Below are 27,265 nucleotides of genomic sequence, written 5' to 3'. Positions count from 1 at the left end.
GGAACATTGCTTTGACTTTCTTCATGCACCAGTCCAGCCACCATAAACAGTTGTATATATTAATTACTGTTCGTTAATTACCATTTCCGGGAACATTGCTTTGACTTTCTTCATGCACCAGCCCGGCCACCATAAACGGTTGAACTTCTTCACCACCGACTGTTGTTCCAACGGCCCAGTCAAAGTATCTGATGCCGTGCTCATGACTCGTGAATCCCTCAAACTGAACTGTGACAGTGCTGAAGTCTTTCTGGTAGTCGATGTCCACGCCAACAGTAAAGTCATTAGCACGTTCTGTACCCTCGGGACCATCGATAACAAGACCTGATTGAGGTGACAAAAACAAACAGTAAAGACAACACTTTATGTACCACCAGGACCACCAATAATAACACCTGAATCAGACAAACTACAGTAAAGTGAATGCTTTATGTACCATCAGGACCACCAATAATAACACCTGAATCAGACAAACTACAGTAAAGTGAATGCTTCATGTACCATCAGGACCACCAATAATAACACCTGAATCAGACAAACTACAGTAAAGTCTTTATGTACCATCAGGACCACCAATAATAACACCTGAATCAGACAAACTACAGTAAAGTGAATGCTTTATGTACCATCAGGACCACCAATAATAACACCTGAATCAGACAAACTACAGTAAAGTGAATGCTTCATGTACCATCAGGACCACCAATAATAACACCTGAATCAGACAAACTACAGTAAAGTGAATGCTTTATGTACCATCAGAACCATCCATAATAACACCTGAATCAGGAGACAGAAACAAACAACAGCAAAGACAACACTTTAAGTAACATCTGAATCAGCAAACAAAAACAAACAGTCAAGACAACACGTTATGTACCATCGAAACCATTGACAACAACACCTGATTGAGGAGACAGAAACAAACAGCAGTAAAGTCAATAGCATTTTCTGTACCACAAGGACCATCAACAACAAAAGTGCATTCTGATTTCAATTTAAATATGCCCCTATTTCAACATCAAATACACCCACCTTTTCTGTGCAATCCATGCTTTAAAAAACAAAAGTAGAAAAAACCTGCATCGTGGCATCAATTCTGGAACTTTTTGGGGGGTTATTCTGACACTGATGAAATTGAATGTGGATCATCTATTTCATAATGGGTGTGGTTTAGATTCTAACATAATACCTCCTAGTCCTCAATAATGTTTAAGATATGATTAAAATTTATTGAAATAAAAAGTTAAAGTTCGTTTTGTTTAACGACACCACTGGAGCACATTGATTTATTAATCATTGGCTATTGGAAGCCAAACATTTGGAAAATTCTGACATTTAGTCTTAGTCTTTTATATGCATAATCCCACAGAAAGGATTGCACATACCACAGTCTTTGATATACCAGTTGTGGTGCACTGGCTGGAATGAGAAATATCCCAATGGGCCCACCGACATGGTTACTGAAATAAATACCTGCTCTGTCCTCTTCGACCTTCAAGAGAGGCTTGGATACCATCTGAGGACTCTCCATGTCTGCTCCATTGATAGCTTTAACCATCACATAGTAAATCTGATTGTTAATGAGACTGAGTCCATCTATGTATTGGTCTCTCTTGAGTACATCTTTCCAGTCCAAAACATTGTTGCTACCTGTAAAAAAACCCAAAACACATAAGACTGAGTATATTGGTATCAGTTGTAAAAAAACAACAACCCCAGGTCAGGTCAGGTCCCACCGATGGGAATTGATCCCAGACCAACCACGTATCAGGCAAATGCAACCATACAAGAGATCTGGTCCTGTGCTTATAAAGAATTACGAACCTGGTGTGTTTCCGACTGCGATCTTGTAAGATGTCACTCCACTCTGTGCATCCGTGGCAAACCAGGTAGCCTTGATTCCATTGGGATCCTGCTGTATGACTTTACCATCGACAACCTCTTCCTCATCGCCTTCAAATATCCCCACGTGAACCCAGCGCAGCTAGAATAGAAAATACAGCTTTTTAACAATTATTCTGAGAGTACCATATTAAGTAGAGAGAAAAGTGGGTTACAAAAAAAAAGACAGAAATATTAATATTGGTGGTTTGGTACCGAGATTGGTGTTAACTGCAAAATCTGGAAATTGTCATGTGTTGTGTTTTGGAAATGAACTCTTCATATATATTCCATCCAGAATTTGTATTACAATTTTTACGTGAAACTGATTTTTATTCTAAATTTTAATTTTATCTAACTGTGATATTTGTATTTTTACATAGTTCTTTACACTGTGTTTTAATTTAACTGTTGAAGTTTTATATTGATGTTGATCATACATTTTTTTTGCATTTACCATAGTTTGACACCCAATAGCCGATGAATTTTTCATGCTGGAGTGTTGTTAAATATTCATTCATTCATTCATTTATTCTTCATATATACAAATCAATATATAGAGGATACTCCCCGAATATCTTGCGATATCATAATTTATTATCACGAGATAATTTATGCTGATAAATTATGATATCACAAGACACGAGGAGGGTATTCTTTTTATCATCCATTATCATTCTTTTCATTTGAGACAATTGTGTAAACAATGTCAGTATTGTGGCTTGAATGTCACAATATTTGACAGCAGTAGACTTGTTAACTAGCAGAACAGTGGTGTGACATCACTAATGATAGGTTTAGCGCTGAAAGATACACAGTGACTTAGTAAAAAGTAGCGACATGTCCTAGGAGAATATCGCAAATTATAGTGTCAGCGATATATCTCCTATAAAAGCCTTTAATGGATGATAAAAAATATATATATACAGTGCCAGGAACCTAATATTTATCTAATTTAGACGGGTTGCATTTTAGGACTATTGGATTATGAAACTTGGCAGGTTTTAACAGGAGTTTGATTTGTCCATGTTCTGGTTTAGACATGTTTCACTGCATATTAAAAATTACTGAAAGTGGTTATTTTATACTACTGGCTGACCAAACTTGTCTTGACTCTCAGGTCACCCTAACTCCCGTGTCTTGTACACCTTAAGTCCAGCATTAACCTTCTGACTACTGCAGGCGAGATATCTCGCCCAACATGACACCAGTTGACATACTGTACACTGTATACAGTGCATTCCCCAATTCATATTTCCCGCCGTTTTTCACACGACACTCACCGGAAATACAAAACAGGAAACACCTACTGACACTATGATGCTTTAGGTTTCCGTTTTTTAATGGAAAATATCTTGGTTTTCGGCAAGTATTTTCGCTTGACAACAATGGTGACATGTTGCAGTCATTTTCAGGGATCGATAGCTGATTGTAACAGCAAATTTGATAATAAATTTGATCGTTTTACCAACAATGAAAATCATCAAATATTGGGATATGAATCGTCGTAGTTTTATTTTAATTCAGAAAACCACTATTATTGGGAATAATAGACATAAATACTGGACAAGTGGACACAAATGCCCATAAGCAAACATGACTTTTTCAATTTTTTGCCTAATTTTAATCAACATTAATAATATATTAGAAAAATTAGAAAAACGCACAAAAATAATACTTACCGATTCAAATATGAACTTTATTTTATGTATTTATACAACATTCAAGGGAATGCATGTGAGTAAAAATTATAAACTTGTACCCACTCAACATGGTTTTTGTCAAAAAATTAATCCAGTAGTCTAAAGGTTAAGAAGGCTACATACATCTGGTGGTGTGTCATCAACCACAACGCCGTTTGTGATGTAGATCCCCATAGAGCCAGCCTTGTTGATGGCTGCAACACGGACTGTGTACAGAGCTCCTGGTTTCAGACTTAGTGTAGGTGTTGTCAGACTTGTACTCGATACATCATCAATTCTTATCCATTCATTCAGTGCAACTGTAACAAAAATCCAGCTATGTATTATCAAGTCTTACAGCTTTTACCCTGTCACAAGATGGTAAATTACCATGAGAGTCAAACTTGATCTGTCACTACATAATAAAGCTATACACAAATTTCAGCTCATTTCAGACAGGAGATGAAAACTATAGTCCCTTCTGGTTGGACTGGTAGAGGACTAATTATTATGAGAGAAAAGATAACATTGAGGATGGACACTTTACCTGGAGAAAGGAAGGAAAGGTTTTATTTAACGACGCACTCAACACATTTTATTTCAAGTTATATGGCGTCGGACATATAGTTAAAGACTATAGAAGTATTGAGAGAGAATCCCACTGTCGCCACTTCATGGGCTAATCTTTTCGATTAGCAGCAAGGGATCTTTTATATGCACCATCCCACAGACAGGATAGCACATACCACGGCCTTTGATATACACCAGTCATGGTGCACTGGCTGGAATGAGAAATAGCCCAATGGGCCCAACAACGGGGACCGATTCTAGACCGACAGTGCATCAAGCGAGCGTTTTACCACTGGGCTCCATCCCGCCCCCAGCTATACACCAGACAGGAGATGAAACCTATAGTCCCCTCTGGTTGGACTGGTAGAGGACTAATTATTATGAGAGAAAAGATTATGTTGAGGATGGACACTTTACCTGGGTAAACCTGAACGAGAAATAGCCCCATGGGCCCACCGACAGGGATCGATCCCAGACCAACCACGCATCGAATAGGCGCGCTGGACTATGTCCCGTCACTAGTAGTGGACTAATTATGAGAGAAAAGATAACATTGAGGATGGACACTTTACCTGGATAAACCTGAACGAGAAATAGCCCCATGGGCCCACCAACAGGGATTGATCACAGACCGACCATGCATCGAATGGGCGCTGGACTATGTCCCGTCACTAGTAGTGGACTAATTATTATGAGAGAAAAGATAACATTGAGGATGGACACTTTACCTGGATAAACCTGAACGAGAAATAGCCCAATGGGCCCACCAACAGGGATTGATCACAGACCGACCATGCATCGAATGGGCGCTGGACTATGTCCCGTCACTAGTAGTGGACTAATTATTATGAGAGAAAAGATAACATTGAGGATGGATACTTTACCTGGATAAACCTGAACGAGAAATAGCCCAATGGGCCCACTGACAGAGATTGATCACAGACCGACCACACATCGAACGGGCGCTGGACTATGTCCCGTCCCTAGTAGTGGACTAATTATTATGAGAGAAAAGATAACATTGAGGATGGACACTTTACCTGGATAAACCTGAACGAGAAATAGCCCAATGGGCCCACTGACAGAGATTGATCACAGACCGACCACACATCGAACGGGCGCTGGACTATGTCCCGTCCCTAGTAGTGGACTAATTATGAGAGAAAAAATAACATTGAGGATGGACACTTTACCTGGATAAACCTGAATGAGAAATAGCCCAATGGGCCCACCGACGGGGATTGATCACAGACCGACCACACATCGAACGAGCGCTGGACTATGTCCCGCCCCTAGTAGTGGACTAATTATGAGAGAAAAGATAACAATGAGGATGGACACTTTACCTGGGTAGACCTGATGTTTGTTTCCACCGTACAGCTCAAACACCTGGTACTTGAAGTGATCAAGACCAGACTCTTCATCCACAAACAAGAAATTAGCCTCCAGAGTTGTCAAGGAGCTCTAAAACAGGAACAGAAAGGAAGGTTTAACATCATCTCGGCACTGTGTAAATACAGCTATACGGCGTCTAACATAGTTACTATGATGATGTTTGGTCTAGACTGCAAGAGAGGAAGGTTTAACATCATCTCGGCACTTTGTAAATACAGCTATACGGCGTCTAACATAGTTACTATGATGATGTTTGGTCTAGACTGCAAGAGAGGAAGGTTTAACATCATCTCGGCACTGTGTAAATACAGCTATACGGCATCTAACATACTTACTATGATGATGTTTGGTCTAGACTGCAAGAGAGGAAGGTTTAACATCATCTCGGCACTTTGTAAATACAGCTATACGGCGTCTAACATAGTTACTATGATGATGTTTGGTCTAGACTGCAAGAGAGGAAACACTCTACTTCACATTATATTTTTCAACTGAAAATCTGCAAGGTATCTTTTATATGCATTTTCACACAGACAGGACAGTACATACCACAATATTTATGGCATAAAATGTAACAGTTGAGGGGCACTGGTTAGTGCTGAAAAAAATATCAATCCAATGACTTCAAGTGAGTGCTTTACGACTGATCTACAACCCACCTCTCTCCAATAGGTAAATATTGTTTAATATATACACAGTGCAACCTCTCTACACCGGACACCCTTGGGACCAATAAAAATGTCCAGTATTAAGAGGGATCCAGTTTAAAGAGGTTAAGTCCTGTACTGGTTTTTAAAAAGGGACTCTGTAAAACATCCGGATTTGAGGGATTTCTGGTTTACAGAGGGTCCTGTCTTGAGAGGTTTCACTATAATTTGAGAATAATTATAAAGGTGAACTATGACTTTAAGATAGCCACTGTATATTGGTTTAATACCCTTGACTCTTTAACATGTAACGCTGCATCTTATACCTTTAACATGTGACATTGCACCTTTAACAATTGACTGCTCACAAGAAACTTTAATATGTGACATTGCATCTTTAACAAATGACTGCTCACAAGAAATGTTAACATGTGATATTGCATCTTTAACAAATGGCTACTCACAAGAAATTTTAACATGTCACATTGCACTTTTAACAACTGACTGCTCACAAGAAACTTTAACATGTCACATTGCACCTTTCCCAAATGAATGCCCACAAGAAATGTTAACATGTGACATTGCATCTTTAACAAATGGCTACTCACAAGAAATTTTAACATGTGACATTGCACCTTTAACAAATGACTGCTCACAAGAAACTTTAACATGTCACATTGCACCTTTCCCAAATGACTGCTCACAAGAAATTTTAACATGTGACATTGCATCTTTAACAAATGACTAATCACAAGAAATTTTAACATGTGACATTGCACCTTTAACAAATGACAGCTCACAAGAAATTTTAACGTGACTTTGCACCTTTAACAAATGACTACTCACAAGAAATTTTAATATGTGACATTGCACCTTTAACAAATGACTACTCACAAGAAATTTTAACATGTGACATTGCACCTTTAACAAATGACAGCTCACAAGAAATTTTAACGTGACTTTGCACCTTTAACAAATGACTACTCACAAGAAATTTTAATATGTGACATTGCACCTTTAACAAATGACTACTCACAAGAAATTTTAACATGTGACATTGCACCTTTCCCAAATGACTGCTCACAAGAAACTTTAACATGTGACATTGCACCTTTCCCAAATGACTGCTCACAAGAAATGTTAACATGTGACATTGTACCTTTCCCAAATGACTGCTCACAAGAAACTTTAACATGTGACATTGCACCTTCTCCAAATGACTGCTCACAAGAAACTTTAACATGTGACATTGCACCTTTCCCAAATGACTGCTCACAAGAAACTTTAACATGTGACATTGCATCTTTAACAAATTTAGTTGCTCTCTGAAAAGTTTGTAGGTTTTGATAGCCATTTTACAGATAGAAAGGTTTGTGATAGCCATATATTACTCATTCCTAGGTGATCTAAGATATGTTTAACAGCAGCAATCCAGTTATAGTTAGTTCCATTGCTAATATGGCCTCTCATCATTAAAAGAGATAGTTTAGATTGTTTCCCTGAGATAACTCGTGCCCAATAACAAACTAATCTTTTGTGAATAGTCAACTCGACTGGCATTTTACCAAGTTCACCATATAACATGAAAAATGGGGTCACTTTTTTTACAAGAAGATGATGTTGTTTTCATATCCCCATATTTCACAGCCATATAACAAATTGAGGTCTACTCAACTCAAAATACATTAATATGTTATGTAATTATTCCTTCAATTCATACATCAACATGTTAGGATGCACCTTTAACAAAGGATACAAATGATCCTGATACTTTCATTGAGGATTACTCACCTGATAATTTAGCAAAGGATTACTCACCTGATACTTAACAAAGGATTACTCACCTGATACTTAACAAAGGATTACTCACCTGATACTTAACAAAGGATTACTCACTTGATACTTAAAGGATGACTCACCAGACACTTTAATAAAGGATTACTCAACTGACACTTAACAAAGGATTACTCACCTGGTACTTCACAAAGGATTACACACCTGACACTTTAACAAAGGATTACTCACCTGTCACTTAACAAGGGATTACTTAGAGGTCTGATACTTAAAGGATTATTCACATGTTAGAAATTTCAACAAATTATTACTCACCTGACACTTTAACAAATGATTACTCACTTAATATTTTAATTATTACTAACATATTTTAAGGATTACTCACCTGACACTTTAACAAAGGATTACTCACCAGACACTTTAACAAAGGATTACTCACCCGGCACTTTAACAAAGGATTACTCACCTGATACTTTACAAAGGATTACTCACCTGATATTTTAAGGATTACCCACCTTATACTTTAACAAAGGATAACTCGCCTGCTACTTTATCGATTACCAACCTGATACTCAATGTCGAATTTGGCCTCAGCCCCGTCTCCGAGGTACACGAGTACCGGAGCTGTGAGGTCCACAACAAAGCCAGACGACTCCAGCTCAATGTTGTTCAGGGCTCCATTTGTGACGCGCAGTTTCGACTTGACCACGTCCCGATGGTTAAGATGGAAGTGGTGCCACTCGACTTTATCAGCGTAACGACCCAAAGACTTCCAGTTATGAATTACTTGATAGTCTTCATTCATGTCTCTAGGTTAAAAAAAAGAGGTGTAAAGAATATATTAAATACACTTTGTCTTGATGACTTCAAGATGGTACATATGGAAGTGGCGACCAAACTTTATCAGCGTAGCGACCCAAAGGCGTCTAGTTATGAATTATGTACTTCATAAATAGACATTTAGTTAATTAACATTAATTTTAAAAGTGAATATAAAATTGAAATGACAAATGTCAGTAACTGAAATCAGAAATGACAAATGTCAGTAACTGAAATCGGAAATGACAAATGTCAGTAACTGAAATCGGAAATGACAAATGTCAGTAACTGTAATCAGAAATGACAAATGTCAGTAACTGAAATCCGGAAAAAAACCAAACATTATGTAAAATTAAAACCCAGGTACTCAATATGCTTTAGACATAACAGTTTGCTTATTACGAGTACGTGGTTTGTACTGATGGAATAGTGAAAACCATTTTCGCAGATGTATACAAGGTGAAAAAACTAAAATCAGTTTTATAACAGTGCACCTGCCAGTGACATTTAATATTGATGGAAAGAAAATAAGACAACACACAAATAGCAAATGCAAATACTGACTGCAATGAAAACCCTTATAGTAGTGTCAGGAAGCTATAACCATATTACTGACATTTATCCTGCAACCACCATTTCTATTGACAGAATATGATGACAGATAAAAAAAACAAATGTTTGATTTAACGACGCCACTAGAGCACATTGATTTTTATCTTATCATCAGCTATTGGACGTCAAACACATGGTCATTCTGACACTGTTTTTTTTGAGAAAACCCACTGTCGCCACATAGGCTACTCTTTTACGATAGGCCGCAAAGGATCTTTTATTTGGGCTTCCCATAGGCAGGATAGCACAAACCATGGCCTTTGTTGAACCAATTATGGATCACTGGTCGGTGCAAGTGGTTTTACACCTACCCATTGAGCCTTGCGGAGCACTCACTCAGGGTTTGGAGTCGGTATCTGGATTTAAAATCCCATGCCTCGACTGGGATCCGAACCCAGTACCTACCAGCCTGTCGACCGATGGCCTAACCACAATACCACCGAGGCCAGTCGATAACAGATAAAGCAGAGTCATATCCGGATAGTAGCTTGATATGACTTTTGACGTCACGCACATAGCTACATTAATTATAAAATTGCTCATTTGACATCTACATGTAGGTCATCATACAATGTGGTTGAAATAACAGAAATAATAGCTTTTCCCTTTAGTGACGTCAGATATCTGCTTTTTCCTGGTCAGGCTGAATACTGAGGATATTCCCCTTGTGTCTTGTGATATCATAATTTATCAGCACAAGTTGATAAAAGTATGATATCCGAGGCTTGCCGAGGATTTTTATACTTTTATCAACGAGTGCTGATAAATATGATACCACAAGACATAAGGGGGGTATTCTTTTCATCATCCATTATCATTACAATGTCAGTAATGTGGGTTCAATGTCACTATATTTGGCAGCGGTAGACTTGTTAACTAGCAGAACAATAGTGGCGTGACATCACTAATGATTGGTTTAGCCCTGAAACATGCACAGTGACATAACAAAAGAAGCGATATCTCCTAGGAGAATATCGCAGGAGATATCGCAAATTATATTGCCAGCGATATCTCCTAGGAGAATATCACAGGAGATATCGCAAATTATAGTGCCAGCGATATCTCCTACAAAGGCCTTTAATGGATGATAAAAAATAGGGCCTCCATGAGTCCAACATATTGGACTCGAGTGCTCAAGTGTCAAACTTGACTTGGACCAGAGTACCCGACACTATTAAGGAATACCCAACGAGATTAAGGAATAAAGTAAAATAGCATTATGCATCTTAATTCCAGCACTGAACATGGATGTCAAATCATGTTATTGTATTGCATTTAGAAACCGGTTGATATGTTCAGTGTTGTGAAGGACGGACGGCCAGTTTAAAAAAAGAAACTGACGCATAATCATATAATTATTGTGTAAGTTATATTGTTGATTATCTACTGATGAAATTATTGTCCTACATTGTCCATTGTATTATAGTGGACCATTGTAATTCACCTCATGCATACGGGTACTCGAGACCTGTGAATGGACTAGAGTCTTGCTAGATTCGACCCATGCCCGAGTACTCGCAGAGATCCTAATAAAAAGCAGATATCCGACATCATTAACTAGATATTCTCTCTTTAACTCCATATTAGTAACATACTTCACTTTCACATTATGTCTTCATATTTATACAGACATAATTATGCTAGTAATGAATTAATTTTGATTTTAAAATGTCATGCATTATGTCATGTATTTTTTCCCCCCATCAGTTACTGTATATAAAGAATTCTTACACTGCACGGGTTATTTCCAGTTCAAAATCCCTGATGTCAGATTCCATGTCGGAGAAGTTACGCCACTGGGCGGCTACGGTTGCCCTGTGTAGACTGAATGAGATGTCTTCAAAACCGCCAAGCTTGCCGTCAATGATTTCTCCAGCCACAGGAGGTGTCAGGTCAACCAAAACTGTAAGTAAACAAACACAGCAATAACTATTAATGTGAATATGTTGGAACTTAAATCATCGAATAATTAAATTTCTGTTCATTACAACATAACGTCATCCCATTAGTCCACACATAGCAACGAGAGTTGTTTCATTTCTCAATGAACATAATAATTATGTCCTCAGGGAATGTCATATTTGCTGAAGTCATTTTATATGAGCAAGTTGTCTTATTGAGCGTTATCGTTTATGGACCAAAAATAATCCAAAATAAAATATGCACTTTTAGTGTTATTATTAGCAAGTATGATTCAGATTTAATTAGAAGTATTCTCTGTTATTTCTTTTACGTTCATCTGGGTATGAACAAGAAAAATCATCCGCAAATTTATGTGAGAACGGCTTCACTGATTCAGTTTGAAGATAAAAAAAAAAATTCATACCGTGATAAACGTAAAAGAAATAACAGATACAATTCTTAATTATAGAATATAATCGGTTGGCACCAATTAATAAACTTTCGATTATACAATTGGTTAGAAATAATTATATGAACATTAGAAGTATTTGAATTTTATCCTACAGTCACTATATATATATACAATGGCAACATATGATGACCAGACAAATTTCCATATTTTTGGGCACTTGATTTTGTTTCCACTTATCTCCTAAGTTCAAGGGCCATAACTCTGTCAAAAATGTGTAAATGACCATGAAAGTCACAATTGATCTGTAAATTTCAAAATACAAAATAGTCTGGAAAACTACATGTGGGATAGACAGATGGACAGACAGACAGACAGATGGAAAGACAGAGATGAAGGAAGGAAATGTTTTATTTAATGACACACTCAACACAATTTATTTATGGTTATATGGCGTCGGACATATGGTTAAGGACCACACAGATATTGAGAGAGGAAACCCACTGTCGCCACTTCATGGGCTACTCTTTTCGATCAGCAGCAAGGGATCTTTTATATGCACCATCCCACAGACAGGGTAGTACATACCACGACCTTTGATAAACCAGTCGTGGTGCACTGGCTGGATCGAGAAATAGCCCAATAGGCCCACCAATGGGGATCGATCTCAGACCAACCGCACATCAAGCGAATGCTTTACCACTAGGCTACAGTCCCGCCCCGAAAGACAGAGATGAAACCTATAGTCTGTTCCTTTTGGACCAGTATGGGTCTAAATAGCAGACAAATTATGAATAAGCTCACTTCCATTAGTTAAAAGTTTGTTTTGTTTAACGACACCACTAGACCACATTCATTAAAACCAGCTACGTTTTTCTTAATGTGGCAAGGGATCTTTTATATGCACTTTCCCACATACAGGGTAGCACACACCACAGCCTTTGAGCAGTTGTGGTTTTCCTAATACAGCAAGGGATCTTTTATAGGCACTTTCCCACATACAGGGTAGCACACACCACAGCCTTTGAGCAGTTGTGGTTTTCCTAATACAGCAAGGGATCTTTTATAGGCACTTTCCCACATACAAAAAAGCACACACTGCGGCCTTTGACCTGTTGTGATGCACTGATTGGAATGAGAAAACCCCAATCAGTTGAATGGATACCTCCATCAGAAGGAGCAGGAAATATTTTTGATTCCCAGTCTGGAGCTCCACGCGGTAAGACGTGTTTGTTTCGCTTGTGCACACTGCACGTACTTTCATGTGCTCGACTTGAGGATCCTTCGTTTCATTGTTTTTGTCAGCGAAATGAAGTTTACTACTGGGATGTATGCGGCCATTAGAACTGATTGAACGCTGGAACGCTTCTCGTTTCGACAGTCTGCACCACCAGGATGGATTCTTTTTTAGCGAGATTCCTTGCCTCCACGTCATTTCTCCATCTGACTGTCGACTTGGTTTTTTTCGTGACTCGTATGACGGCCATTCTGCAGAACGCCACGGTTGTTCGCATTTAGTCTCTACATGTCCGAGCCTGTCCTAGCAGCACTGGAAGATTGACCGCCCCACTCTAAGAAGAAATAGGAAGCGGGGTCGGCCCCTACTACTCTTTTCTAGACTTTACCTTGCTTTATAGTGATACCATCTCGTATCCTCCGGAGTCGGGCCCGTCTATCGACTGTCAATCTAGGGGTTTTCTTGACGGGATGCAACCCATCTCGTCCCTTTAAGCTGTGCACCCAAACGGCCTTAATGAGGCCACTTGCGTGGACATATCGATCGGACTTTAAACTTTTAGATCTGCGTTCAAAATAATATGTCGAAATTACTTCTTTTTTTTAAATATTATTAAATAGTCCGATCCTCTCTTCTTTCTCTTATTTAGTTTTGGACTGTCCTTCTAAAATGCTCCAAATTATGTAAATATTTGGCTTGTAACCTTTTTATTTTTTTTATTTATTCTATTAACTTTTTTATTAATTGCTATTTTCAAAATTCTGCCCATTTTCAACCCCTCCCCCTCTCCATCACCAATCTTATTGGAGGTCGGACTTGGGATGGGCATGTTTGAAACCCTAGTGGTATATGGGCACGTTAAACTAGTAAGAAGGAAAGGAAATGTTTTATTTAACGATACACTCAACACATTTTATTGATAGCTATATGGCGTTAGACATATGATTAAGGACCACGCAGATATTGAGAGAGGAAACCCGCTGTCGCCACTTCATGGGCTACTCTTACCTCCATCAGAGGCAGCTGAAGAGTTGAGTTGCTTGTGACCCGCATTGCTTGCCCAGACAGCCATGTGGTATGTCCGATTGTGTTCCAAGTATTTCTCTTCATCCAACTTCATGCAGGCTTCGTGGGAGTGTCGTGGTAGCTCCGCAAGTTCATTCAGTATATTGTTCTCACTGTCCAGAAGTTGTAGTGTGTAGAAGGCAATTCCAGATTCTGTATCAAAAAAGTCTGCCCAGTTTGCACAGATCTAAAAAAGAAAAAAAATGTATATAAAATCGATAGAAAGTTGTAGCATATAGAAGGCAATTCCAGATTCCGTATCAAAAAAGTCTGCCCAGTTTGCACAGATCTAAAACACAAAAAAGAATGCATATAAGATCTATAGAAAGTTGTAGCATGTAGAAGGCAATTCCAGATTCTGCATCAAAAAAGTCTGCCCAGTTTGCATGTCTAAAAAAAAAAACGCAGAAAAGAATGCATATAAAATCTATTATGAAATATTTATGATTCTATCTGAAAACATTGATTTATTAATCATCAGCTACTGAATGTCAAAGATTTGGTAGCTTTGAAAAAGTCTCAGAGAAGAAACCCACTACATTTTTACATCAGTAGCAAGTTATCTTTTACTTGTGCCATCCCACGGACAGGATAGCACATACCAGCCTTTGAAATGCCAGTCATGGTGCACTGGCTGGAACAAACTATTTAATTTTCATTTCAACTTATTTCCAATAAGGTTCAAACATGCTGTCCTGGGCACACACCTCAGCTATCTGGGCTGTCTGTCATGGACAGTGAGTTAGTTGTTAGTTTTAGTTAGTGAAAGAGAAGAGGTTGTAGTGGTCTTACACATACCCATTGAAAGAAAGAAAGAAAGAAGTGTTTTATTTAACGACGCACTCAACACATTTTGTTATTTATGGTTATATGGCGTCATACATATGGTTAAGGACCACATATTTTGAGAGGAAACCCGCTGTCGCCATTACATGGGCTACTCTTCCGATTAGCAGCAAGGGATCTTTTATTTGCGCTTCCCACAGGCAGGATAGCACAAACCATGGCCTTTGTTGAACCAGTTATGGATCACTGGTCGGTGCAAGTGGTTTACACCTACCCATTGAGCCCTAAAGAACTCGCTCTGGGTTGGAGCTGGTACCGGACTGCGAACCCTGTACCTACCAGCCTGTAGTGTGATGGCGAGGCCGGTTAAACTATTTGAAAGAGGCATTTACATAGTAAATCACAAACCTTGACATGTAAGGTGAGCTATCACTCCTGCTCTCCATCACCCACCTTAAGACTAGTTCAAGGAGAGTAATTTTTAGCTCGCCTTAATAGCATGCACAATTACATGTACATGTATATGGTATCAATTTATATGGCAATATCTTAAATATGACTCCCTATGATCTACGTTTGTGAAGCAATTAAACACTCCCCTCAATTTCCTCATAGCCGAGGTCTGTTATCATATATAAAGGAAAGGAATGTTTGTTAAAAACACTTCAGCACATTTTAACCTTTTCAACTACTGTAGGTGAGATACATGTATCTGACCCAATGTCACGCAAGCCAAAACATTGTACACTGCATAAAATATATTAACTCATTCATAATTCCCACCATTTTGCACATGGCACTGACTGGAATAATAATAGAACAACACTGATCAAGACTAATCTTCTTAATAATGGCCAGTTTAATTTTTTGTTTTTGCATGAGAAATACTTGGAGTTCAAAACGTTTTTTCTTTAAATAATATTTTCACTTGACAACAATGGCGGAACATGCATCGTGGTAATTTTTAAGTTTGTGATAGCTAATTTGATAATAAATTTGACCGTTTGGCCGACAACGAAGATCATGAAATATTGGGTTATGAATCTTAGTTCATTTCCAAAATATATTCTGCTAAAATACTCATAGTTATTGGGAATAATAGCCATAATTACTGGACATATATGGCCACAAATACACATTAAGTAAATGCAACTTTATAAAACAAATTGCCTAATTTTAATCAAAATTAACTTATCTAAAATATATTTTTTTAAAAATAACAGATCAATTAACAGTAACATATGAATTCATATTATACACTAACTTACATACCTAGAATTGGAAGTTATTACCCATATGATGGAAAATATTTTGGTTTATATATCAGTGTGTTACGTGCACAAGAATATCAAGTAGCATGTAACACTTCAATGTCATACGACTGGTGCATTTAAACCTTACTGGAATGTCAATCAAACAAGGTCAGTGATATAAATTAAATTGATTATAGGTAATAAATATAATACTGAACTCGCTACCATTTTGTATTAATTTTATAATTTCTACTATTAAACTATTTCACTCGGGACATAAACATGATATGAAATGGACGCTCAGATCAGGTAATATCCTAAATATCCAACCTCTGTGTTATTCTTTGTGAAGTCAAGATCGTGTTTGTAGATTGAACCATCATACACTATTCCTGGAGTTGGAGGTGTGATGTCAATCACAATAGGACTGTCGGCGGATCGGACTTTCATTAGGTCAACTGAAAACATACAATTTATCCTGTAATCACTATACACATGGGAAACATATGATGACTATAAATAACCAATAACCAAAAATATAGGTCACATGACATAAGCCTGACTCAACTGTTTACTTGAGATATTTTCAATTACACAGACAATTAGTTTCAATACAGCATAAAATTTTATTCCATTCTGATTGAATATCATCACTAAAATACTGAACATCACCACTAAAATACTGAATATCACCACTAAAATACTGAATATCACCACTAAAATACTGATTATCACCACTAAAATACTGAATATGACCACTAAAATACTGAATATTATCCTTAAAGTTGAAGTTTGTTTTGGTTAACGACACCACCAGAACACAACAATTTTTTCTTAATCATCTACTACTGGATATAAAACATTTGGTAATTTTTTGACATATAGTCTTAAGAGAGGAATCCTGCTACATTTTTCCATTGGTAGTAAGGAATCTTTTATATGCACCATCACACATAAAAGATAACACATACATGTACCATGTCCTTTGATATACCAGTCATGGTGCACTGGCTGGAACGAGAAATAGCCCAATGGGCCCACCGACAGTGGTCGATCCTAGATCAGTCACGCATCAAGCGAGCATTTTATCACTGACACAGACATGTCAGACACATTATTAAAATTCACGGAAAATGGACAGGCAAAACGTACATATGCAGGTTTTTATCCAGGGTCTGAACATATAGGCCCCTTCCCAAGAGAAAGTGGCACTGAAAATTCCCAATTTCTATGCTGAAAATGCCCAATTTCTATGCTAAAAATTCTCAATTTCTATGCTAAAAGTTCTCAACTTCTATGCTAAAATTTACCAATTTCTATGCTAAAATTTACCAATTTCTATGCTAAACATTCTCAATATATGTATTTAATTATGTCTGTTCTAAAAAGTTAAATTAAAAGTGGTGTGCTGCATCAGTCAGTGGCATGAAAACATATCCCAAGTATGATTTACTTACACTGATTTTCCCAATCCCATTTGACATGAGACCTTTGTGAAAAATCCTCAATAAATCTCTCAAATGGAAACGATGTAGCTTGTAAAAGTGAAACAATATATAATCACAAATTACCATGATTGATGGCACGTATTTTCACCCAAGCAGGTTTTCCGCCCGGAATCTCAAACTTGTAGCTGACTCCCGTTTCTGAATGTTTCAGCCGCTGCCACTGCATAATGTAGCAGTCGTGAGTTGTCTCCCCTATACAGATATCAACTTCTCTGATGTGCGACTCTGGATCACTGAAGTTTTTAAGAATAACGAGACAATTTACAACTCACAAAATCTGAAGTTTTGAAATTTATAACACAATAAGGTATTTCAGTGAATATTTTCTTTAACAGAAATGTCATATCATATATATTAAACATGCATATTGTAACAACTGCAACTGAAAGAGTATTTTGTTCAATTCTGAATTAAAAAAAAAAAAAAAATGCATTTGAAGCAAAAACACAACTGTTTAGATGGGTTTTACTTAATCATGTAAAGTCATTCTACGAGTATATATATGTAACAGTATATGATTAATAAAGGACAATAGTAATATTATTTCATCATTTGACAACAGGCACATTTTCATTTATGATAGGCTTATATTGATTGACATACATGTAGGTAATTTTGACACGCATCACCAAAAAATATATTTCCAGGCCTGTGACTACTGGTGGAAAGAATAAAATAGAATACTACACAAAGTACGCTCGGGATATACCAGATATATGTCATGATAAACAATTTGTGCACATCTTAAATTCGTTTAACATGTGATCAATGAGACTATATGTGGTTTGGATGTTCCATATATCATCGTGTATATATATATGCAAGACTAGTTAGGTATGTCCTTGTGCTAGCAGTGCACCACAACTGATATATGAAAGGTCGTGGTATGTGCTATCTTGTCTGTGGGATGGTGCATAATGGAAAAATGTAGCAGGTTTCCTCTCTAAGACAATATATCAAAATTACTAAATGTTTGATATGCAATAGCTGATGTTTTAACAAATCAATGTGCTCTAGTGGTGTTGTTAAACAAAGCAAACTGTAGATATGTCATACATAGAATACAATACATACAGTTACTTTACTTGACATTTTTTTCCAAATATACCTAGCGCAAGTTGAGCAGTACATGTATATTTAAACTTATGTTGCATTGTACTGTGCACTGAAAATGAATGTTTCTTCATCGTATTTGACGTTAAACATTTCATGCACAAATGGCTTGGTGTTGTTGATGGAGTATGGGATGATGTGACATATTGTTGTTCAAATATCCCCACCGAATTTAGAGTACTGTAGTATATATAAATTTACGGTGCATTGTAGTGTACTGACAGTGAATGTTTCTTTGTTGTATTTAATGTTGAATACTTCATGCACAAATGGCTTGGTGTTGTCGATGGCGTATGTGATGGCATGACAAAGTGTTGTCCATATATACCTAGCGAATTAAGAGTTGTATATTTATATATTTAAACTTACGTGGCATTGTACTGTGCACTAACAATGAACGTTTCTTCGTCGTATTTGACATTGAACACTTCATGTACAAATGGCTTGGTGTTGTCGATGGCGTACGGCGTCGTATGACAGATTGTTGTCGTCAGTGGGCCACCATATTTCACATTATTCAAAGCACGCACAGTTATATAGTACAACCCATCTGAAATGAAAACAAATACAATGAAACCTGCTCTAATGGCCACCTGTGTTAAAGAGACATACCCTAGTTTTTAAACACTACAACATGTTTTTTTGACTATTAGAGCCATTTATGTACACTGAAATCAAACATTACTTATATTTTATTGTTTAGATTATCCATTTCCGTAGAATCGAAGTGTTTCTGGTCATCCTGTTGTTTCTAATACCACAGAATGCATTTTTCACCGTTTCATTCTCTCAAATCATCTAATATAGTACAAACTGACCTGTATTATGCAGCCACCTGTTAAATAACACATTTTTATTCTCTGAAATCATCTCATATAGGACAATTATTTCATGAAAAGGTCAACCTCCTACTCAGTTTATAAATATTGGTTTAAACTTCAATAATTGGTACAGTTTAAAAGCTATAACACTTTTTTTTTAAGAACAAAGAAGAAACCACACCTGTTCATAGCTTTATATTATAAATAAAAACTCTCATAAAAGCAATATGCATATATACTTTTCGAAGTAATTATACCCAGATGTTCACAAAGTGTATGACAGATGTACATCATTTTGTACGTATGTCATGAATATGTCCTACCAAAATTTAGTAAACATGTTTAAATGTACTAAAAGGACATTTACCTGAACCTATCCCAGTATTGAACAATTTAGTTAAGAGTAAAGGTTTGTTTTGTTCAACGACACCACTAGTGCACATTGGATCATCAGCTATTGGATGTCAAACATTTGGTAATTCTGACATGTAGACATCATAGGATGCACTTTCACACATATATTTATCCTTCACAAATGAAAATTATTTTATGTATTTTTGATCTTTTGACAAATGAACATGGCTTTTATAAAAAAAATAGTTAGCAAATGGCAACAGTGAACAATCATTTCCCACTTACTGCCACTTGTCTAACATATATTATTGAGCGAATGACAACAGGAAACAATCATTTCCCACTTACTGCCACTTGTCTAACATGTATTATTGAGGGAATGACAATAGAGAACAATCATTTCCCACTTACTGCCACTTGTCTAACATGTATTATTGAGCGAATGGCAACAGGAAACAATCATTTCCCACTTGCTGCCACTTGTTTAACATATATTATTGAGCGAATGACAATATAGGAAACAATCATTTCCCACTTAAGGCCAATTGTCTAACACATATTACTGAGTGAATGACAATAGGAAACAATCATTTCCCACTTAAGGCCACTTGTCTAACATATATTATTGAGCGAATGACAACAGAAAACAATCATTTCCCACTTAAGGCCACTTGTCTAACATGTATTATTGAGCGAATGACAACAGGAAACAACCATTTCCCACTTAAGGCCACTTGTCTAACATATTATTGAGCGAATGGCAATAGGAAACAATCATTTCCCACTTAAGGCACTTATAACATATATTATTGAGCGAATGACAATAGGAAACAATCAGGAAACTTAAGGCACTTGTCTAACATGTATTATTGAGCAATGACAACAGGAAACAACCATTTCCCACTTAAGGCCACTTGTCTAACATATTATTGAGCGAATGACAATAGGAAACAATCATTTCCCACTTAAGGCCACTTGTCTAACATGTATTATTGAGCGAATGACAACAGGAAACAACCATTTCCCACTTAAGGCCACTTGTCTAACATATTATTGAGCGAATGGCAATAGGAAACAATCATTTCCCACTTAAGGCCACTTGTCTAACATATATTATTGAGCAAATGACAATAGGAAACAATCACTTCCATAAGTGTACGAGACACAGGGGCTGGGGCAAAACCTCAAATTCGGGCAAAAATTATACACATATTCTGGCAAAATGTGCTAACCTGAGACCTTTTTACCCTGCATTTCCATCATTCTACCCTCAACATCAACCCATGTAAAAATCTGGAATTCAAAATAAATCTGGAAAAAGTTTCATCTGTGTTTACATGACTACAAGATCTACTGTACCTGGGAGAGGGTTGTGTTCGGCTGGTATAGGGGAGATTAATCCAATATTTGTCCACTCGGATTTGTCGAAGAAGTGTTTGTGAGGGTCGTGGTGCGGGTGAATCAATTCTTCACAGGGAGAACGTCCCACTGTCCATGTGTATCCAAGAATACCCGATTCTCGGTCCTGAATTCCATCCCAGTTTGCTGGAAGGAAGTGATTAATTAATTAAATATTTTATAATAGCTGTGAAGAATGTAGTATTCCATCTCAGTTTACTGGAAGGAAGTGATTAATTAATTAAATATTTTATAATAGCCGTGTAGAATGTAGTATTCCATCTCAGTTTACTGGAAGGAAGTGTTTAATTCATTAACTGACCTAAAGATTGTTAAATATCTTACAGCAGTTGTGTAGATATTAGTATTCTATCCCAATTTGCTGGAAGGAAGTGATTAATTCATTAATTAACCTAATGACTGTTAAATATTTTATAATAGCAGTGTAGAATGTAGTAGTCCATCCCAGTTTGCTAGAAGGGAAGTGATTAATTCTTTAATTAACCTAAATATTGTTAAATATCTTACGACAGCTGTGTAGATATTAGTATTCCATCCCAGTTTGCTAGAAGGAAGTTATTAATTCATTAATTAACCCAAAGACTGTTAAATATTTTATAATAGCAGTGTAGAATGAAGTATTCAATTCCAGTTTGCTGGAAGGAAGTAATTAATTCATTAATTAACCTAACGATTGTTAAATATCTTATGACAGCTGTGTAGATATTAGTATTCCATCCCATTTTGTAGAAAAAAGTGATTAATTCATTAACTAACCTAAAGACTGTTAAATATTTTATAATAGCTGTGGAGACAGTATTATCCGATTCCAGTTTGCTGGAAGGAGGAAATTAATTAAATTAAAGACCATTAACTAAGTTATGAGAGATTTGTAGGTTATAGCATTTTATCCTAGTTTGCATGAAGGAAGTGATTAATTAATTAATTAACCTAAAGACTTAAATATTTTATACATTTGGTGTAGTATTCATTTTCTGAAATGAAGTATTTGATTAATTATAAATAACTAACCTACTGAGTACTGTTAAATATTTTTATAATGGTTATGGAGACTCAGTGTGCGATTTTGGTTTTAAAAAGTTTAAGTGTCATAAGGACTCCATTTTCAAAGCATTAGAACTCTCCACCAACCCAGCATCTCCAGTAGAACAGAAGATACACTAGTTAAATGTTTTGCATGAAACCATGGAAAAGATCACTATTCAAGACTGGTTTCCTAGGCTTTTGAGATATAAGTTCACTGTGTCATTTCGAAGAATCAATGTAATTTGTACCAATAATGTTTACGAGCCATGCATAGATAATGCACTTTACAACAACAACAAAAAACCCTATTGGTTAGTGTTCTTCTTTTCCCCCCTACCATTCATTCAGATGAACATTCACAGATGCCACTATAAACCAAGTTTCATTAAAAATTAGTGAGAAATTGACCTAACCACAAAAATTTGATTAATAATGAATGGAACACTAAAGTATTTTAATTAAAAAATAAAATGTTAATATTAAAATCAAAATTTAGTGTGCATTGAAAATAACATTCATAGGTGCAACTACAAACCAAGTTTCAATGGCCTATATATGCTGATATATTTCATTACCTGCCACATATTTATTTGATCTGGTGTAGAGCAGATCCTGAAGAGGTGTATCTCCATTAAACACCGTCATAGAGCCCGGACCATCGTGAATAACTCTGAATATAAAGAAGTATTCTATGGTTATTTATCATGTGAGTATTTGTATCCCTATTAAACATCAACATTGAGCCTGGACCATCATGAATAAGTCTGAATATAAAGAAGTATTCTATGGTTATTTATCATGTGAGTATTTGTGTCCCCATTAAACATCAACATAGAGCCTGGACCATCATGAATAAGTCTGAATATAAAGAAGTATTCTATGGTTATTTATCATATGAGTATTTGTGTCCCCATTAAACATCAACATAGAGCCCGGACCATCATGAATAACTCTGAAAATAACGAAGCAGTCCATAGTTTTTTATCATATGAGTATTTGTATCCCCATTAAACATCAACATAGAGCCCGGACCATCATGAATAAGTCTGAAAATAACGAAGCAGTCCATAGTTATTTATCATGTGAGTATTTGTATCAGCATTAAACATCAACATAGAGCCCGGACCATCATGAATAAGTCTGAAAATAACGAAGCAGTCCATAGTTATTTATCATGTGAGTATTTGTATCAGCATTAAATATCAACATAGAGCCCGGACCATCATGAATAACTCTGAAAATGGTTATTTATCATACAAGTATTTGGTTTGATCATCATTACAGGCCTCAAATTTTACAAATTAGAGAGCAAGGTCATTTGACCTAGATGGATGGAAATTTTCCTGGCTAGAAGACAGGAAAGAAGAAGGAAATATTTATTTAACGACACACTCAACACATTTTATTTATGGTTATATGGTGTCAGACATATGGTTAAGGACCACATTGATATATAGAGAGAGGAAACCTGCTGTTGCCACTTCATGGGCTACTCTTTTCGATTAGCAGTAAGGGATCTTTTATATGTACCATCCCACAGACAAACTTATAGTAACTTCGGCTTATTGTATCTCTAAGATCGCTTTTTATTACCGATACGGGCTCAAATATATGGGATAATATTGCAGATTGCTTCCACAGCCACTGATTGGCTGGCTTAAAAATCACAACGTTTGGTTGGTTGCTTGCCATGGCCGGAACTTCACTTTCATTCATATAATGTTTCCATTCATGAGTCAGATTACACATATGTTATACGATCTACAAAGATTTACAAAAACAAATGGACTCATTTGTTTTGTAAACATGAAATGGTATATTTTCATAAGCAGCGGCTTTAGTAATATATAAAAATTATTATTTTCAAATGCAAATACAGTTATGCTATGACGTCACTTGCATTACGTCATGTAATACGCTAAGATTATATGACGTAATGGCTGATGGCTTTGTTGTAGACTGCAGAGGAATTTTTACATTAAAAATCAGTTAAAATCGACAATGGGTAATAAAGAGAATAACCAACTCGCTATGAGGAGTTACAAATGATCCCTCGTGAATAAATGTTGTAAAACCCTCGCCAAAGGCTCGGGGTTACAAAATTCATTCACTTGGGACAGATAATTCATAATTCCTCGTAGCTCATTAGTTATTCTCTAAGTAAAACAGAGCCCAGGGCCCCGTTCCACGAAGCAATCTTAGCACTAAGATCACCTTAAGTGTATAAGGTAGCTATGCAATTAAGGTGATCTTAGCTCCAAAATCGCTTTGTAAAACAAGGCTCAGGTGCTTTTAGTGTACCTGTGATTGTTCACCGAACTTGAGACGTCTTTGCAGTTGACTTTCCATTCTGGCCTGTCACTTGGTATCAAGGTGAGGCACGGCACAACCTCGAGTTTATCAACCGACACGTTCTGCAGTGGACCTAAAGTGGAGAAAAGAAGAAAAGCTTGAATAAAGCAAAGGAAAGGAATGTTTTTAATGATGCTGCAACACATTCTAAATAAAGTTTTTTTTTTTTTTTTTTTAATGACACCACTAGAGCACATCAGCTTTTATTGATGTAATTTCGACATTAAGTCTTAGAGAGGAAACCCGTTACATTTTTTCGTTATATTTTATTACACTATATAGAGCACATTGATTTATTAACCATCAGCTATTGGATGTAAAAAATTGTGTAATTTCGACATTAAGTCTTAGAGAGGAAACCTGTTACATTTTTTCATTATATTTCATTACACTATATAGAGCACATTGATTTATTTGGCTATTGGATAATCTGACATATAGTATTAAGAGAGGAAAACATTGTTACATTGTTTCCATTAATAGCAAGGGATCTTTTATATGCACCATCCCACAGACAGGATAGCACATACCACGACTTTTGATGTACCAGTAATGGTGCACTGATTGGAATGAGAAATAGCCCAACGGGCCCACCGATATGGATCGATCCTAGACAGACCCATTTATCACTAGGTCATACATGTTCTGCCCCTCTATAACTATCAGTTACCTGGTGTAGGTGGGGAGAGGTCAATAATGATCATGTGAGATGAAATGGTGATGTTGTAGTGCAGTATCCTGCCCCTCTATAACTATCAGTTACCTGGTGTAGCTATCAATTACTGGTGTAGGTGGGGTGAAGTCAACCAGGATCATGTGAGATGAAATGATGTCGTTGTAGTGCAGTATCCTGCCCCTCTATAACTATCAGTTACCTGGTGTATGTGGGGTGAGGTCAACCATGATCATGTGAGATGAATTGATGTTGTTGTAGTGCAGTATCCTGCCCCTCTATAACTATCAGTTACCTGGCGTAGGTGGGGTGAAGTCAACCAGGATCATGTGAGATGAAATGATGTCGTTGTAGTGCAGTATCCTACTCCTCTATAACTATCAGTTACCTGGTGTAGGTGGGGTTAGGTCAACCAGGATCATGTGAGATGAAATGATGTTGTTGTAGTGCAGTATCCTGCCCCTCTATAACTATCAAGTTACCTGGTGTAGCTATCAGTTACCTGGTATAGGTGGGGTGAGGTCGACCAGGATAATGAGAGATGAAATGATGTTGTTGTAGTGCAGTATCCTGCCCTCTATAACTATCAGTTACTTGGTGTAGGTGGGGTGAAGTCAACCAGGATCATGTGAGATGAAATGATGTCGTTGTAGTGCAGTATCCTGCCCCTCTATAACTATCAGTTACCTGGTGTATGTGGGGTGAGGTCAACCATGATCATGTGAGATGAATTGATGTTGTTGTAGTGCAGTATCCTGCCCCTCTATAACTATCAGTTACCTGGCGTAGGTGGGGTGAAGTCAACCAGGATCATGTGAGATGAAATGATGTCGTTGTAGTGCAGTATCCTACTCCTCTATAACTATCAGTTACCTGGTGTAGGTGGGGTGAGGTCAACCAGGATCATGTGAGATGAAATGATGTTGTTGTAGTGCAGTATCCTGCCCCTCTATAACTATCAAGTTACCTGGTGTAGCTATCAGTTACCTGGTATAGGTGGGGTGAGGTCGACCAGGATAATGAGAGATGAAATGATGTTGTTGTAGTGCAGTATCCTGCCCTCTATAACTATCAGTTACTTGGTGTAGGTGGGGTGAAGTCAACCAGGATCATGTGAGATGAAATGATGTCGTTGTAGTGCAGTATCCTGCCCCTCTATAACTATCAATTACTGGTGTAGGTGGGGTGAAGTCAACCAGGATCATGTGAGATGAAATGATGTTGTTGTAGTGCAGTATCCTGCCCCTCTATAACTATCAGTTACCTGGTGTAGGTGGGGTGAAGTCAACCAGGATCATGTGAGATGAAATGATGTCGTTGTAGTGCAGTATCCTGCCCCTCTATAACTATCAGTTACCTGGTGTAGCTATCAGTTACCTGGTATAGGTGGGGTGAGGTCGACCAGGATAATGAGAGATGAAATGATGTTGTTGTAGTGCAGTATCCTGCCCTCTATAACTATCAGTTACTTGGTGTAGGTGGGGTGAAGTCAACCAGGATCATGTGAGATGAAATGATGTCGTTGTAGTGCAGTATCCTGCCCCTCTATAACTATCAATTACTGGTGTAGGTGGGGTTAGGTCAACCAGGATCATGTGAGATGAAATGATGTTGTTGTAGTGCAGTATTCTGCCCCTCTATAACTATCAATTACTGGTGTAGGTGGGGTGAAGTCAACCAGGATCATGTGAGATGAAATGATGTTGTTGTAGTGCAGTATCCTGCCCCTCTATAACTATCAGTTACCTGGTGTAGGTGGGGTGAAGTCAACCAGGATCATGTGAGATGAACTGATGTTGTTGTAGTGCAGTATCCTGCCCCTCTATAACTATCAGTTACCTGGTGTAGGTGGGGTGAAGTCAACCAGGATCATGTGAGATGAAATGATGTCGTTGTAGTGCAGTATCCTGCCACTCTATAACTATCAGTTACCTGGTGTAGCTA

At 37.2% G+C, this 27,265-nt stretch overlaps 1 protein-coding gene across 1 annotated transcript in view; it reads right to left on the bottom strand.

Annotated features, from left to right (window-relative positions):
• Nucleotides 1-27,265, bottom strand: part of LOC121390363 — a 310,647-nt gene that overhangs the window by 58,401 nt on the left and 224,981 nt on the right. The window contains exons 90-104 of the mRNA XM_041522159.1: nucleotides 25,412-25,479; nucleotides 24,598-24,783; nucleotides 22,872-22,966; nucleotides 21,211-21,396; nucleotides 19,046-19,226; nucleotides 17,627-17,796; nucleotides 16,386-16,513; nucleotides 13,960-14,203; nucleotides 11,135-11,306; nucleotides 8,538-8,781; nucleotides 5,483-5,600; nucleotides 3,711-3,886; nucleotides 1,828-1,987; nucleotides 1,477-1,653; nucleotides 82-324 (exon numbers count right to left, since the gene is read on the bottom strand). Of these exons, the coding sequence (XP_041378093.1) occupies nucleotides 82-324; nucleotides 1,477-1,653; nucleotides 1,828-1,987; nucleotides 3,711-3,886; nucleotides 5,483-5,600; nucleotides 8,538-8,781; nucleotides 11,135-11,306; nucleotides 13,960-14,203; nucleotides 16,386-16,513; nucleotides 17,627-17,796; nucleotides 19,046-19,226; nucleotides 21,211-21,396; nucleotides 22,872-22,966; nucleotides 24,598-24,783; nucleotides 25,412-25,479 (2,548 nt within the window). The remainder of the gene's footprint in view (nucleotides 1-81; nucleotides 325-1,476; nucleotides 1,654-1,827; nucleotides 1,988-3,710; nucleotides 3,887-5,482; nucleotides 5,601-8,537; nucleotides 8,782-11,134; nucleotides 11,307-13,959; nucleotides 14,204-16,385; nucleotides 16,514-17,626; nucleotides 17,797-19,045; nucleotides 19,227-21,210; nucleotides 21,397-22,871; nucleotides 22,967-24,597; nucleotides 24,784-25,411; nucleotides 25,480-27,265) is intronic.

This window comes from Gigantopelta aegis, chromosome 15, assembly GCF_016097555.1.
Source record: "Gigantopelta aegis isolate Gae_Host chromosome 15, Gae_host_genome, whole genome shotgun sequence".
NCBI classification, from domain to species: domain Eukaryota; kingdom Metazoa; phylum Mollusca; class Gastropoda; order Neomphalida; family Peltospiridae; genus Gigantopelta; species Gigantopelta aegis.
Note: the sequence above shows the minus strand (reverse complement) of the source record. Positions and strands in the feature narration are given on the sequence as shown.